This window comes from Oryctolagus cuniculus, chromosome 10 (genome assembly GCF_051225735.1).
Source record: "Oryctolagus cuniculus isolate XC-2025 breed Fujian yellow rabbit chromosome 10, ASM5122573v1, whole genome shotgun sequence".
Lineage (NCBI taxonomy): Eukaryota > Metazoa > Chordata > Mammalia > Lagomorpha > Leporidae > Oryctolagus > Oryctolagus cuniculus.
Window position 1 is genome coordinate 23144990 of NC_142876.1, and position 17521 is coordinate 23162510.

The following is a 17521-nucleotide window of genomic DNA, read 5'->3' on the forward strand; positions in this document are numbered from 1 at the left end:
GCTTGTCTCATCACATTGTGGACAGTTAGCAAAATGCTAACCTCTGGGTTTAAGATTTACAGGTTAGCTGTGCGACGCCACATCTTCCTTCCAGTGTTTCCTGACAGGCTAGGGGCAGTTCACTACTGGGACCAAGCATAACCACAGAGAATGAGGTTGCACAATGTGAAAACCTGAAACCTTTATAATGTGATGGAAGCCAAAGATGAGTATGCCCACTTCAAAAGTAGGCTAAGCTTTTAAACTTAACTTTGATTAGGCCTAAATTTTTCTTCAGACTATATCAATGTAGGCAAATTTCTATATATATATAAATGAATTCCTTATGCATTCTGTGCAGGATTTAACTGACCTTAAATCTAATACAATTAACCCTTTTAAATTGACAAACTAGAATTTTTCAGGCAGTGGAAAAAACATTTTTTTGTAATCTCTCATTGCTATAGAGAGTTAAGTATGTGACGTAAAGGCCAAACAATAGTAAATGGTCATTGTTCATTTTACAAGTATACTCTACGATAAGAACACATATATTTTTATCTTCATTTTCCCTAAGGGGGTGATTAGGGCCCCCTTAAGTGTAAGGAAATGTTTATTTTTGTAGGCTTTAGAAGAATGATTCTATTGTCCAAATGAAAAAGAAAAAGGAACAAACACATCTAAAAAGAAACAGGAATGTGCTTTGTAGGGAAAAAAAAAGATGAGCAGGAGCCAGTAAATGTTTCTAAGTGCTGTCTGCTCTTAGCACTGCAGCTTTGTATAGTCCATGTGGCTGCATATGCGAGGGTTGGATGTATGATTTATTTCTTTCTGTCTGGCCTGGGAAATGAGATTTCAAAAATTATCAACAATAAGGTCAACCACAATAAGTTAACTGTTTTCTAGTTAGCATTTTATATTTTTCACAGTTGTATTATGAATGCTGCTAAAACCTAGGCTAGCAAGCCTGTTTGTCTTTAGAGGTTGACCTATTGAATGCGCATACTTGCTTGAGATTGGAATCCTTTGCCACCAAGGACCAACAAGAAATAAACAGGGATGAAGCTTGCTAAAAGAGAAGCATGCATTTCACCAGCCCTTGTTTGAACTATTTTATGTATTTTTAGAAAAAGAAAAAAAAGGGGGGGGGTGGAAATAGAGATCAGGTACCTAACTGGAAGGAGGTTATGATCTCAAATCATCTCAGTTTCATTGATAGAAATTTCAGAGCGAACTTGCACTGCGAGACTTAAAAAAAATGTGGATGTTGTTAATAAGGCTTGCCAAGAGTGAAATTTCAGGTTGAGATGAAAATTCAGGTTGAATCCCACTTATAAAGCGACCAAGAACTTACTTGATGTTGTACCCTCAAGTCCTGATTCACAGAAAACTTTGTAATCATGAGCTCGATATTTTAGTTTGTCCTTGTGTAGCATTTTAGTGTCTGAACTTCATAAGAAGCAGTAGATGAGCATGCAGACGGCAGGTTTTTATCCAGCAAATTATCTAGTGTTTTCATCAGATGTTTATGTTGCGAATAATACTAGCAATGAACTTATTACTCAAAACGTGCTCTCAACCTAAAATCTCCTCCTTGAAGTTTTATTTTAAAGTGCTGCTGATTTTGTATCCCTTGAAAAAGTCTTAAACTGGAACCAGTGAAGGCTAGCTTGTCAGTAGCTGATTAGTCCTTTATATATTACTCATCCAACACTCACAAAACCCCTCACGGTGGAGAGATCCTCTTTATGATATTTTGCTATATGGTGGTGGGAAGGGGGAGGTTTGAATTTTTGATTTTCCGGCTTATGGGTCATATTTGACCAACTGCTTTCACTAGAAGACATGCCACTTTGTTGAGCTATTTAGGAATCAAAAAGACTGTCTTAATTTAAAACAAGGACCCTTTGTTTTAGTTGGTGACTGCCTTGTGAAATTTTTCAGTTCTCAGCGGGTTAACCAGGGAACAGGGGCAGAGTCATAATTGGCCTATTTAGAGTATTTTGCATGTGAATAGTGTGTTAGTGAAGCATCCCTAAGTCTGTTGTGAGTGACATGGTGATTAGAATTTAGATTAGGGAAAACACATTCTGTACTTTATCAAGGACAGTAATTAGTTCAGTCAGTAAAAGTTGATTACAAGTAACGATAAAGTTAGATTTTTAGTACTTAATTTTAAAATTTCTTTATTAAACAGTAAATTTGTTCTTAATATAAATGGTACTATCTGCACTTGTTTTATTGCATATCAGAATAATTAAAAGAACAATGTGTTCAATGCAGAGTATAATCAGGCGATTTATATATCGTGGGTAAGTTTCTATGTAGTTTTTTGAGAATGTGATATTATTACAATTTTTTTCTTATGTCATCATTTTTGAAAGTTTAGTGATTTGTCACACGGTAATAAGTTAATGATATTTGTAAAAGTTTTGTAGTGTTCAGGTGAATGTTTAGTCTGTGGGGATGTGTTTTCGCTTCCAATAGTCCTCAAGAGGGCATTCGAATGTTCTTTGGTTTGTTCCTGTGAGCTTAGTATTCCTCTGATTTTGAAAGTTAGTGTGAGGGCTGGAACTCCTCTGGGTTCAGCAGAATTTTCCCTTACTGGGTGCTGTGATGGGTAGCTGGAGAGAGGCAGGGCCGTCAGTGGGGTAGCTCGTCCACACTCGCCCCCAGTGTGAGCGGCCAAGGAAGTTGTGTTTGTTGGAAACAGGAGAATCTTCCTGGTTCTTGTTAGGGAAGGGCATGAGTAGTTCCCAGACAGGCGCACAAGTCTAGCAGAGAAAATATTTGCCTTCTTCCAATGCCATTTTCTTAAAAAATGTCAAGTCATCTTGAAAGGTTTAAAAGATACTGTTTAAAGGGATGCATCTTCCTTGTGCAAGTAAAGAATTAAAAATTCGCAAACTTTGTGATGGTTTCTTAGACTGCGTTTCTGCTTGGTTTTTGTTGTGTTGTGTCTAATTGTTTCAGCTGAGCAGATGCTGTTTGCTTTATTGCATTGGTTTAAGTGCTAACAATCAGATGGGGGCGGTGATTGTAAAAAATTAACCTTATATGTTTGTTTTCCCTTTTTTTAACCTTTCAGCAGAGTCTCCTTGGAGGTGACATGGATATGGGCAACCCAGGAACCCTTTCGCCCACCAAACCTGGCTCCCAGTACTATCAGTATTCTAGCAATAACCCCCGAAGAAGGCCTCTTCACGGTACTGCCATGGGTAAGATATTCTCTGAGTGGCCTAGTGATTGTGACTCGTATATTTTCCCTTTTCTTTTCAAATACCACATTCTCACCCTAACCCTACTCCTCCGTCCCCAAAAATCCATAAAATCTGGCTCAGTCGCCGGGCTTGTGACTTCCTCCCAGTAGTCCACTGAGTTATATGTTAGCAACTTAGAGTAACAGAACTTTTTTTAGTGTATGCTTATTTCTGGTTTTTTCATGACCGTGTACATAAAAACATTTAGGAAAAAAAAAAAAACAAACACTAAAGCGGCAAAAAAATTAAATACGGTGTCTTCACTTTGATGAGCAATGCAGAATGTGATTCCTGTTAGAATAAAAGGGTACAGTAGTGATGGTTGTTTGCTAAGGTAATGTAAGAAAATCTCTTCTAATCTGCGTGGCTCTGTGGCTTCTGATACTCATTAGTTGGGAGTCTGTGCCTGTGGGAGCTCACCATGTCCTCATTTTCTTTCAGAGGTACAGACAAAGAAAGTTCGAAAAGTTCCTCCAGGTTTGCCGTCTTCAGTAAGTACTGCTCTTTCCTGCTGTGCGTATTGTTGATCTTGTTGTGCTTTGTATTGGTGCGAAGAGAGGTTAAGAGGCAGTGAGGTTCCACGCACCCAGAGCAGTGTGTGTATCTAGAACGCGGATGAGGCAGGAATGACCTGCCAGTCCAACCAGCTGACCCGGTCAGAGTGATGAGTGGCACATCCTGAGACTGGGTGGTCACGCTGATAGTCAGCCGGGTAAGCTCTGAAGAGGGCTGGGGAAAGGTGCCTGAAGTTCCAAGAGTTTTACCTGCACAGGGCTTCCAGGAGAATGAGTATTAGTTTCGTGTGTTGGTTAAATTCTTTGTCAGTATTATGATGATTTATGGATTTGCATGCGAAAGGAGATTTGTGGAGAGGATTTAGGAAAAATGTACATGGGTTTCAGTCCAGAGTGCAGGGAGAATGTCTCTATTTTCTAGAGAGGCTGCTGAATAAAGGCTGCAGAGGTAGCTGCATCAGTAACCGGCTGTGTCTGTAACGCCAGGTGACAACTGAAGGATCCAGCTGTAACCAAAAGCATTCTGGGTTTTCAGTAGCGGGAGCTGCACGCAGGAGTGTCTGTGGCTGCCAGAGCCCCTGACACAGCAGACGTTGGTTGTGATCACGATTAATACATGATGGCATATTTTGAATTCTTACATGTATTTTCAGATTTGAGTTTCTGGGTATTTAATTTTGATTAGGGCTGGTCTGTTTGTAGTAATTTCTTTCTTTTGCAAAATAAAAAGTTGATTTCCTCCCTTCTTTTCTTTTTTCTTTCCTGCTTTTTCCCATTCTTGGTTCCTTCCTCTGATGGGCTTTATGTTGTAATGCTATTTTTCTATGAACTTTTGAAGCCCCCTTGGATATGTGGACAGAGTTTTATTTTAATTTTGAGGCACTAAAGTAGTCCTTGAAAAAAATGCTAATGAGCTTTATTATAAGTTCTGTCACTTTAAAATAAAATTATATGTAGATTTCTGGAACTATATTACCAATCAACATTCACATATTACTTTTTATTTCATTTTTAATAAATTAGAAAAATAATGGGTTTTGCAAATGTGCTAAGATTAGATTAACCCAAACACCTGTGTATTTGACTTGATTTCAGTTCAGCTCATCCAAAAAATTATTAGATGAATATATCAGAATAAGTCTTATCAGGAAAAAAACCTAGATTTTGCAAGCTGATTATCATAGACATGATAATGTTGAAGAAGCATCACAAAATTATCCATAAATATAGAAAAATGTTGTGTAAATAAAATGCCAGTGGCATATAAAATAGTAATTTTTGGACTACCAGCAAGTTAGTTACTTAAAAATGTACTGAATTTTTTATTCTTTGAAATTCCATGTTGTATTGAAATTGACTAATCTCTCCCAAAGGTTTTGTAAGTGTATTCTGAGCTTGAAGTAGACGATGGATTTCATGTGGATGAAACTTTAGCTTTTAATAGCTTTTATGATAACTTCAAATGATATAGTCCTCACAGCTGTTTACACTTTAAACATGCCTGATCCTAACACAGATAATATTAAATACATTACATAGACCTTGGCTGCTCTAAGACGATAAAAGCCACAAAAACTTAGAGCTATCAACCCCTGTTTATGCCTCATATTAAAATTAACTTAGTATGTTTTTTCCAACAGAAAGATTATGCAATAATGTACACAGTTTCTAAGCAATGCATTGATGTGACATTAAATGTCATCTGTATGCTTTATCATTGTCAACAATAATTCCTCATAATTCATTATAAACTTTTTAACTATTTCCTTGTGACTAACTGGACCCTATTGGAAATCTTTCTAGTACAGTTTTTTCTTTGCTATTAAGACAATTTATGTGTTGCTGGTGCATTGTGATACACGCAGAAAAATAAAAGTAACTTTCTTTTCTCCCAAATAAATTCAGGAATTGGGAATTTAGTTTACATCATTTAATTTTTGGCTTTTAGTGATAATTTAGGATTAATTCTTGTTAGAGAATTTATCTTGGATACATGTTTATATGGTCCTCATGGAACATTTTGGTAAATACTCCTGGTTTTTTTGAAAAACAGGAAGGAGAAAAATTCAATTGAAAATGAAAATTTTATCTCTAAGCAAGAATAAGGTAGTTTCATTGGTTTTGAATCCTGTCTCTTACTTATTTAGCATTTGGGACATAGCTCCATTTTAGTGGCAGTTTTACCTCGTTTATGTTAGCTTCATTGTATGTATGTTCTGATTGCTTACTACTCCTGTAAAGATCCATCTGCATTCGCACCACGAATGTCTGTATTTGAACATGTTTCTGAGAAGCGATCTGTACTAAGCATTGTAACACGTTTTCTTCAGTAAATCTATTTTTCTTCATTTTTAGACCTTTGCCATGGTTATTCTTTTTTAAGTTCAAATAAAATTATGAATATTTATCTGATAGATAATTCCAAAGCTGATTTCAATGTGTATTAGTGTATGTATAACAGATACCAAAAGATTGGAGATAATAAAAGGTTTCTTTTGGAGTGACTATGACTAAAGACATTTATATGTTTTCTTCGATACATATTTACAATGATAAATAGTAATAAATCTGTCACAATCTGTTGTGCTAACTCACTTCCCCCCACTTTTGAAATGGGCCTTCTCTCTTCCAGTAGATAAAACAAAGAAAAGTGAAACTGTGACACTGCATAGTCAGATACTGTGTGTGACCCCGTGATACGGAGGCCAGACTGCTTTGGCCACCATGGGGCACGATCTTCATAGGCTATCAGGACAGCAAGGGGGTTGCCTGGCCCTGTTGGGAAACACTGCTGCATGTGTGGAGAGAGGAAACGTATGCCTGCCCCCATCCATGCCACGGATCTGGCAGGATCCGTGCGTTTGTGCTGTGTGCTGCATCTAAGCCCTTGAGTCCCTGTGGAAACATGACATAGGGACAGGATGGCGGGAGAACCCTCTGCAGGGTCCACAGCCACAGGAGCAATGTGGGGAAGGAGGCCTGTCCCTCCACTGACCAGAAGCTCGTGAGGTGGGGCTGGGGATTCTTTTATAATGTAGTGACTGTGTGGAATGACAACTATCTGTGTCTGCGAGAACTCTGCTTATTACTGCAGAACATTTTCATGTTCTCGCTCTGAACTTAGTATGTTGCTCCTTCCAACCACATCCCATTTTCTCCTTAGCTCTCATCTTTTGAAGAGACTTCAGTTACCAAAGCTTTGTCTTTTGTGGAGGCCAGAGTTTATTTTGCATGTCTAATCCCTTGAATCTACATGTGTACTTCTTGTTTGGTTAGATTTCTGCATCTTGATTTTCTGCTTTAAACTGTGTGTCATCGTAAACTTGGTATTTTGCAAATTTACTGCTCTTCCCAGCAAATTTTTCTCTCTGTGTAACCTAATAATCATACTCATTGAATCATGAATTCATGCAGAGAAAAGTGTACCCACATTAGAGTTTGTAGAAAATGATGATTCTTAACAGAAATTAACATGAAAATATAAAGTCCATGAAGTAAGGAAGAATTTTTGCATCATGCTTTTTTTAAGATAAGTTTATCAAGCATACACAAAAAAACCCAAAGACTGGCTTTGGAAAACTTAACAGTCCCTATCAATATATAAACATAAAAAGCCTTGATCTTCTTATAATTTGGAATATTCCAAATTGAAATACATTTTGTCAGAAAGTATTAACTACTGTGTGGTCTCTACCTCAAACATTGTTGGAGTTTGTCTCATTTAAAGCTTAAACAATGGTCTCAGTTGGGATCTCTGGAACTTCAGAATTTTCTAGAAATACGGAGTTTTAGCATTAGAAATAGTCTATTACTTTCTATATCTCCAGTGATCTTTTCTCAAACCAAATGTTTTAGTCAAGTCTGTTTTCTGTATTAACTTGCAGTTTTTTGTTTCATTTGTTTTTGTATAGTTTTCTTTGTAACTCTTGGTGATCTAGTGGTCAGAGATCATTTTGGACATTTGGATCCTAAGGAAAATAATTCCAAATACCACAAAGATTCTAAAATATAATTTGGATACTCTAAGAAATTTTGAGAGGAGTTAATCATTAAGAAAGAATTCTTAAATTAAAAAAAATCTTTATTAGTTCCAGATCAGACTTTTTTAAAAGAGAGTATTAGGAGTATCAGGAAAAAATGGATAATGCTAATGATATTAATGTTTTTTGTGTATTTTGCATTGCATAAAAAACTGCCTGATTTGAAGGTTTCTAACATGATTTTGATATTTTAAGGGAAACTCCCCCCCCCCCGATGTTTAAAAATATCACAAACAATTTAAAAGAGAAGTTGGTAAATGTTTTTTTTTTTTTTCCCTAATTAAGAACCTGGAAATTACATAGAATGGAAAAATCCATTCCTTAACATACATAATTTCACTCACTGCTTCTGAGACTGATCATAAGGAAATCACAATGATACTTTTCCTGGACAACAGAATTTTAGCTTGATTAATATTCAACCTTTTAAAACAAATTTATATAAAAATACTTGTTTTTTGCAAATGATTTGTCAGCCTGGGCCCCATCCTTTGTAGGAAAGTCCACAAGTAGCCAATTTTGTGCTAAGACAGAGAAGGAAGGGACTCTTCAAAGTTCATTCTTGGAGAGAAAAACTTTGTGAAGAAATACAATGTAGGTGTTTAACATATTGAGAGAGGTCACAACATTCAACTTTGATCTTAGTGTGTCTCTTCTGTTTTGAGTAAAGATATTGAAATAAGACATGTAGGTCTTAAAATTATATTTATTGATTATAAAAGTATATAGATAGGAAGATTAAAGATTATATAATTATACCATCCCAATGGTTATTCATACCATTTACATAGCAGATGTAACGTGTCACTGGGGAGCACATTGAATACTGAGAAAATATTTATCACATAGGAGGTATTTGTGTGTGTGTGCAGGTAATACTGAATTCACTAAATTAGCTTCAAGTTCAGCCTGTATGTGGCTTCTCTGAAAGCCAGTCTCATCCTCTCTGTTGCACATGGAAGCTATAGCAGTGATGCTTTTTATGAGCTGCTGGTATATGAAACAGACATGCTGGGATCTTTATATTTGTTTTCCTTTGAGGATTATTATTCCACTAAAAATATTTCAGAAGCATAGACGAATCAATGCAGATATACAGCATATATACCAGCATGTTTCTGTCAGAAGTTTGCTAAAAGATTTCCAAGCAAGGATTTTTGTGTAGAATTTTGAAATAATGAGTCCCCTCTTTGACCATCCTCCTCCCTTATTAACATTTTACCTGCCTCCCCCCTTAAAAAAAGTTTCTTGGTTTGCATATTTTCAATATAAAGAAGAAATATGAAAACTAAGACAAGCACAGAAGTTACCAGTGGATGAAAGATGTATTGGTGAGCTGTTCTTAGATGATCTGTACAAATGAAAAGGTCCTGTGCCCCAGACCAGCCAACCAGACGCTACCGCTCCATCCTCCTGTCAGAGAGATGCCTTCCAAGGCACCAGCGCCCAATGTGCCTTTTCAGCAGGTTCTTCCAAGCTGCTGTGCAAGACCCTCTCCCCATCCGCCCGTGAGTGCTTTTGTTTTTAACTAGGTTTTCAAGATACCATGTCACCTGCTAAGATTTATCAGGATTTCTGTTAAGATTTCAGCCACTGGAATAACCTTTAAGTAACACTGGACACATTTGCTGAGAAAGAAGAAATATATTTCAGGCAACTGTGACTTTGAACCTTATTTTATCGTTGTCACTGAAGAGTATATTTTGGTGTGAAGCCTTGGACTCCATCTGAGTGATGTAATTATTGAGAAACCTAACAAACCACTCCAGGGGCTGCTTCACCTAGACAGGATTGTAACAGGATTGCGTGTACTTTGGAGACTATAAAAACTTGTATTGAAGCATCTGGATTCACTGTGAAGTTCTTGTATGTTTCTGCAGTAGTATAGGTGGCTGGCTTGATAGGAGATTGAATATTGAATATCAGCTTTTTAACTTTTAAAATTTCACTAACTAAAACAATTTGATTTTCTAATACACTGAAATTTTGTCTATTTTCCCAGCCCCTGACAGTCTCTGCATTTTCAAGGTGCGTTGTTCTGGTTTCAAAGAGTCCTCGAGTTTTTCATTGGAAAGTAATAAATCAGACTGAGATAGAACTTGGAGGAGTAAATAAGATTCTCTCAGGAAGTGTGGCAATAATCCTAAAAGAATAAGGAGTCTTCAAAAATAGCAAAGTGTATTTTCTCAAGGCAGAATAAATATGGTCAGACTGTTGACAGACATGACACCTGCTTTTTTTTTTTTTTTTTTTTTAAGTAAATCACACTGAATCTTAAAACCTTCATTTCAAAGTAATGATGTAGGATTCTTAGTCTTGATCTCTCCTGTCCCGGGGCGTGTTTGTATATATGAAGGTGTTCACTTTAAAGGAATAAGAGCTATATAAAATCGGGAGTTTTAAATACTCAATTATTTTATCTCCAGACAGCAGCATGTGAACGCTTCTGGTTTTTTTCCAGTTGCAGCTGCCACATAGGTATAGAGCTATTTAAGGAGTTGTAAGCTTTGCTTGAACATCTACTCCCTCTTCAGAGAAGTTAAGGTAATGCAGAAGGTTCAGCATTTTGTAAAATTTCAGGGTTGAAAGTCAAGATGATTTAACTTTCCATGAGATGTAGAGATTTGAGTCCTGAAAGAATGTGTATATTATATTTTGCTGAGAACTTTTAAAATAATTTTATTCAAATGGTTTAGCAACACCGCTGTGGTCTTGCTCATCTAACTTTGCCGTCTGAGAAATTAAACATAAATATGCTGCTAGGGTTGAGATGTGATCTGGGAGTGTTGACTTTTAGAGAAATCAGAAGAGGTTCTGTGTATGTGTTAGATTTCACCAAATTTATTTTGATTATTCAGTAGAACAGAAGAAGTACGGATATTGCTTGGTGAAGCTCTCTTGATGCCCAACTGTAAAGAGAATTCCGTGGAGTGTTGCCATGTCAGCAGTGATGAAAGGGCATTTCCTTTGTGAAACACGGGCTCATATTAGAAAGATTTCCATGCTCGCAGAAGAATGACCCCATAGTACATTTAATCGTTAAAACAAGCATCGTTCCTCGTGGACGGTACAGAAGCTGCCACTGTCACCATTAGCTGTTGCCATGCAGAGGTTGGAGGAAGATTGTTTGAGAACAATTATTTTGGTATCATCTGAGAAAGAGTACCTAACTATGCAGCAGCCGCTTCCCTCCCAATCCATATCATTCTAAATATGCCTCCTGGATTACACTTATAATAATATTGTAATGGCTTTCATCCTACCGATTGGCACAGTATATCATTATATCATTAGCTGCTATGAGAAAGCAGTTTCAAGTAGGAGGCTGATTCTTAGCGTTAATGTTTGCAAGTAACCTTGTTTAGGGAATTGGGCCGTTTTACAGGTGCTCAGGTGTATTAACACAGGGCACAATAGTATCTCCTAGCTTCCTCATTATGAAATGAACTCTACTCAGTAATAGAGGGAGAATGAAAACTGGGGCTGTATCTTAAGAACATTTAATAACTCAAGATGTGAAAAGATGAGAGAATAATAAAGTTTGTTCAAGAAAACAGCAGTCTTCCATACATTCTCATTACAGCTGAAACTGAGATTTTCAAAGAATGTTCATGGCCTGGTGATCCAGACTTAATTTAAAATTTTTAAAATATTAAGATGAATAGAAAATAAATCTATTTCTGCACCTGTATATGCTTCATGAGTGAGATTCTATTGCCAAAACCTTTCTATGAATGTTAATTTTAGAGGGAAACAGGACATTAGCCCACATGGGTGAACTCTGAAAAGTTCACGGAAAATATTTTTTTAATTTCATTTTTTCAGAAGCATTTTGAAGTTCCTTCTTATATTTTGTGGCTTAGTTGATAGAACTGTGCAGAAGAAAACAGAATTAAGCATATTTATTATAAGCAGGTATAGTTAGGATAACAAAACTCTAACCCCACTAGATAATTATTTTACAAATTAAGGCCGTTTTGTGTTCCCTTATAACTCGTATCAACAGCTTTACTATGTGAAACCCTGTGATAACAAACTGGGCGCACCCAAGTGGAAGGAGAAATCTGAGCACTTCCAGAGTTTTCGTTTGTCCATTCATTACTTCATTTCTATTCATTCAAAGCCCATTTTTCAGTTAAACTGAAAACCACACATCCTATGTAACACTGATTCTGTCTCTCCTCTATTTAAACCGTGAAGCTTCACAACTAAGATTCTTCATATTTAACTAAATTCACAATGTTGTATCCCTGGATTCCGGTTTGTGGGAGTGTGTCTTAGAGTTTTAAAGAGCATAAAGCCTGGCCTTAGGAAAGTCATGCATCCAAAAAATGAAATAATCCGCACAGTGTTACATGGGGACTTTTTGTCCCTTAAGCATATTATGGAAGTGCTTAGTTCTCCACTCACTTGTCACTACCATGAACTGGTAAAGGACATAATTTACATGCACCATTTGTGTCCCATACAAGTAAAACTCACTGCCTTATTTTATTTGTATTTGAAATATGTTTGCAGCAAATAATGATGGTAGTGAGAGTGGTAGTGTATGGTAGAAATAGCTCTCTAGTAGTGAGTGATAAACAGACCTTCCTAATTTAGTGCCTTGATATCTTCTATGAACTCACCCAGTCAGGAACCTGTTTTGTGGTCTACAAGACAGCCCTGAATAGTTCTGTGTAATGATGTGATGTCAGTGTACTAGGAACAGATCCAGCCCTGGTACTTATTCCTAGGACCAGGCACTGTTCTAAGCTCTTGCTGTCTATTCAGTTGTTTGACCCTACACAAGCCCCATGGGAGAGATACTACTGTTTATTCATGGGTACAGAAACAAGACACATCAAGCTAAAGAAGCACAGCTAGGAAGTGGCAGAGCCAGGACTGAGACCTGAGCAATCTGTGTCTAAGGTTTCCGTGTTATTCCATGTGGCTGCCCATACTGCCCATAGCTATTTGGAACACTGTGCACCGAGAAGTTCTCAATGACATCATTCTTGTTCACTTAAGAAGTGTACGGCTCTCGGGAATAGATGAGAATTCAAAAGTTTCATGTCACAGTAGGGTATTCCTGTGTGCTGGTTAGGACATACAGCCTCTGGTCTGCCTCAACAGATTGGTTCAGATGGCCAGGCCAACTAGGAGAGCATTTCCCCAATAAAGGCAGTGTGATCTAATGGCTATAGAAAGGTGTCTGACTGACTGGGTGTTTAGTCAGCTCTGTCATTTCCTAGCTGTGGCCACATGCAATGCACATATACAATATCCTTAAATACTACTAAAAGTTCTTGGAAAATATAATTAAAAATAAGTTCATTTTGGTGCAAAAAATGTTTGAAATCCTTGTGGAGTTTTGGCATCATGGCATTTTCTATGAACTTTTTAAAGACCCCCTCATAGTATTTTTTTTATATAATAAGCACTGGATACACTGCCATCCAAAATATAATAACTACCTTTCTTTTGGCACTTAAAGTCATATGGTGGCAGTTTACTAAGAGTAGTTAGCAACAAAACAGAAATCAAGACCAGGTCTCAACTGCATTCAGAAGAAATTTATCTAACCGAAATTGCTTTACTTTTCTGAAATTGCAAAACACTGCAAATGCTTTTTTGTATTTCTATCCATTCAGTACCATTTCTGTCCACAGCAAGACACCTAATGAACCTTTTTAGTTCTAAGATTTGTGGTTGTGCGAGTTTCTATTGGAAGAAGGTACTCCATTTTTTCACAAATGGGACATCCGTCCAAGATTCTCAGAGCTCCTTGTAGTGCCTTTTTTTTTTTTTTTTTTTTTTTTTTGCTAATCATTTGCTTATACCCAAATCAGTCCTGCCTCTAAATGCCAGGAATTGCAATCACTTAATTGGAGCAGTGGTCTTCTAGAATAGGTGGTCTGGTCTTTCTGAGTGGTGTGCCAATTCCCCAGCAAAGGGAAAGGGAAACCCTAGGATTTTTGCTTTACCTGGCATATGGAGTAGGTGGACCTGGTGGAAGTTTGTTTCTCTTATAAAATACAGCAGTGATCAATTTGTTTAGGTCAGTTTCTGACATGAAACAGGGATATTGTATAGATGGGTTAAGGTAAAGTCAAAGAATTGCTGGAGTCAGGCCTTTGCCCCTGTATAATATGTCCTTTGTCAATGTCATTGCTGAATTCATAAAAGAAAAAGGTGATTTTGTTTGTTGGCTATGGGAAACTTAAAACAATTTTTGAAATTATTGGCTGATTAGTTAACTCTCGCATTTAAAGAAAAGAGAAATCTGCCAAATTGTGTGTGTGTGTGTGTGTGTGTGGCAACAGAGATGTGGTGAGAACATGGTCTCCACATTCCATAATGCAGGGCTTTTCCCAGCCAGTAGTTTGCAAGAAAACCAAGCAGCAAGTTCAGATTCCTGGGGAAAGGCCCCTGTTGGCTGGGGGGCTCTGAGCCCCTTCCTGGGGTCCCTGAACTGGGACTGTTGCTTCAGTTCACAGAGATCTGGCCTTTCTCTGGGAAGCCTGATGGATCCGATATAGCCACCCCTCATTTGTAGTCATTGCCACCTTGTGGATTACAAAGGATATTGGTTTTCATCAAACTTGCATTTGAATTTGGCTTTTTATGTCAAGTACACGTTGGCAGTGGATTGCTGTGTTCTTCACCAAGAGGACCCTCGTTTGTTCAGCAACACCTCACTTCTCCACTCACAGTTCATTTATGATTCTGATGAGAGTGTTTTTTCAGGAAACACACATTTCACTTTTTGACCTAGGAGCATCTGTTAGAATTTTTTTTAATACTACTTTGGCATTCTGAAAGTGTTAATGTCTTTCATATCTGTTTAATGCTATTTAGGGATATTTATGATCACCTCTTGGTTACTCGGGGTAAAGTGTGTTGCAATTTTTTTTAAACAGACAGGAAAGCATTCACATGAGGAAACAGATTGCTTTAAACATGTGCTTCCTGTGACAGTAAAAAGAACAAATTAGATTTAACACTGTGTAATGAATGCATAAATGTGTACATTTAAGCTTTTAAAAGCTTTATGTTCAGTTCTGGTCACAACAAAAATGGAGTCACCTGTAAAAGTTAAGGATGCCTCAGATGCTGTCGGATGCCCGCATTGCCAAGCAGTTGCAATCCTGCCCTGCTGATGCCTCCCTGGAATAGTAAAAAGCAAGATACGCTCATGCTGGAAAGATCTAGAATGTTATAAGGCACATTCAGAGATTAAACCAGGTTAGAGCTGGATTTGGGCATTCAGCAAAAAAAATCAGCCCTATCGGAGAGGGGTTCACTATCCTCTTCAGCCCTCTGTGAGAATCGATGAGAAACAATCCATTCTTCTGAAGCTCAAATAGTCTCATCTTTCATAGAGAAAAAGGAGAAAATCTGATGTTTACCTACTAGCATTTACTGCAATTTAATAAGAAAAGCTCTCCTTTTCTTATTTAATTCAGTTTGTGTTCATGTGCACTGGCTGGCAGGGAGTGAATAGAAACTGAGTTAATATTTCCAGTTAGATGCAAGCTTTGAATTTAAGGGCAAGGATTCTTGCCCTCAGAGGAGGAGGAACCCATGGCCATTTCTGTGTGAACCCTGTGTCCCCCTTGCTTTCAAAGCTAAGGATCGGTGGCACGCTCCCCGCGTCTGTGGCCAAGGAGGGCCGGGACAGAGTCCCTGAGGGGAGGGCATGTAGTTTGGGGACATCTGACTCTCTTACATCACATACTGAGGCACTAATATCAAAACAGACTGCTTGTCGTCGCACGGTGGGGCAGTGCTTTTTTTGGCTGCCGCGGTCGAAATGAAATGGGCAAGCTGGAGTCCGCTTGGCATCAGCATGGGCTAAGGGAAGCTGGGAAATCAGAGTCAGACTGTGAATGCAAGTCACAGCCAATGGTTAACTTCCTTTTTGTGTGTCACTTGGCAGCGATGAGACTGATGGCGATTCTTTTTTTTTATAAACGTGGGTGAGAGTTCAGTGTCCCGGGAAGAGCGGTGGACGCTGTTATTGTGCTTCCTCATACAGTTGACTTGTGTTGGTTGCTTGAGACCAATACAGCTGTTCCAAGGGCCAGCTGCAGGAGCTGCATGCGTGGCTGTCGGACTGCTGATGAAAAAGGTCATCAGAGCAGAGGTGATACACACAAACTCTTGCTGCTGAGCGCTGAGCAGTCAGAGGGAAATCAGATTCTTGCAGGATGCAGTAACGCCAAAGGGGGATGCGTTGCATTTGAATGGTGGGTCCTCTCCGTACACAGACACCCAAACATATTTTTAAATGATCACCATTGCATGTCCCTCCTCTCACAGAAAGGGTTCAGATCAGTTTTGGACTGTCTGGAAAATGCAGGGCTAAAAGCCGGCTTGAATTCAGCTGAAATGACCTCCTGCTTTTGGGGAGATTGTTGTTCTTCGGTTAGCCACATTATTTACTTTGAAGACTTATTTGGAAGAGAGTTTGGGAGGATTTCTAGCCTTTCTTAAGATTTTCCTGTTATGCCTCTGTTTGCAAAGAGCTGTTCTCCAAAGGCGAAAAGAGCGAGTTGCCATCTTGAGGAGTGAATTGCATGGGTAGTGAACACCACATGGTCTCAAAGTTATCCTAGAAATTTCAATATATCCGATTGCTTTCGAACACTGTTTATTCCCTGTAGAACGCCTAACCATTTGTGCAGGATATCAGTAAGATGACCAACTTCTGACAACCCCAAAAGCTGGGAAGGAAGCTTGGAAATAGAATACCATTTGTCTGGTAATTAGAGTGTATCTCTTAAGAGTTCAAGAGAATTCTGATTAACCTTTCAGTTCCCACATTCTCAAATAAAATTAGCACACCTTTTAAATTATTATCTAGTATTTAAACACATATTTTTGAGTGTTCTTAATGCAACAGGTTCTGGAGACACTAAAGTGTGTTGTAGGTTTCTAAAAAACTTCATTTTTCTTACATTTTAAATGTTCTGTTTGTGCAAAATTTCGAGAATCACCATAAGGGCTTCTTTGCATTTTTAATTTAGTAACTAACATATGAATAAATTTGCATATTAATTAGTTGCAGATTAAATCATGCATACATAATTGCCTCCTTACTGTGTTTAATGTTTGTCAAAATCTCCAGCCTGGTTTGATGGATGTCGTATGAAAGATTACAATTTGATGTACCCTTGGAAGTATTTACACCAATAATGCAAGATTCTTAATAGCAGAATTCTCTGGTTATATACAGTCACTAATAAACATGTAAGATAGGTACATGTCCCTTTGACTAAAATTTTTTTCTTTGCACCAAATCATTTACTATTCATAATCATTAATGCATCTCCTAATTATACAGCATATGTCTGTTAACCCTTTTGTTGCTGGTATTCAAGTGGTAGCTTCTTTCTTTTCTTGCCCCCTGAAGAAAGCAAATTATTTGATAATATTCTGAACATACTTTAATACCTTTCACTTGTTTCTCTACTAGGATATGGCTATACCTCCCTTGCTGTGCATTTTCACATACAATTGAGAATTATGTGGTTACTTCGTATTTTCCAGTTCAACTCCAGAAATGACCCATGTGCACACACTTTGTAGCTGATGGGATTTTGCCTTTTACCAAGGCCGAAAAGAATTCAGACATTCCAGATATTTCAGATTAAATGGCAAAAAAGTATATATGCACATATGCACACATACACACATTGACTATTAGGGAAGGTAATTCTGTGTTAAGTAAAATCATTTAAGT

At 37.7% G+C, this 17521-nt stretch overlaps 1 protein-coding gene across 42 annotated transcripts in view; it reads left to right on the plus strand.

Moving 5' to 3' along the window:
* Nucleotides 1-17521, plus strand: part of TCF4 (transcription factor 4) — a 386580-nt gene that overhangs the window by 249532 nt on the left and 119527 nt on the right. For 23 of the 42 annotated variants that reach the window (XM_070050130.2, XM_070050149.2, XM_070050144.2 and 20 more), the window contains 2 exons: nucleotides 3071-3197; nucleotides 3681-3730. In XM_070050130.2, coding sequence (XP_069906231.1) covers nucleotides 3071-3197; nucleotides 3681-3730 — 177 coding nt within the window. Of the gene's footprint in view, nucleotides 1-3067; nucleotides 3198-3680; nucleotides 3731-17521 lie in introns of all 42 variants that reach the window. The other 19 variants (XM_051851926.3, XM_070050128.2, XM_070050136.2 and 16 more) reach the window with 1 other exon arrangement.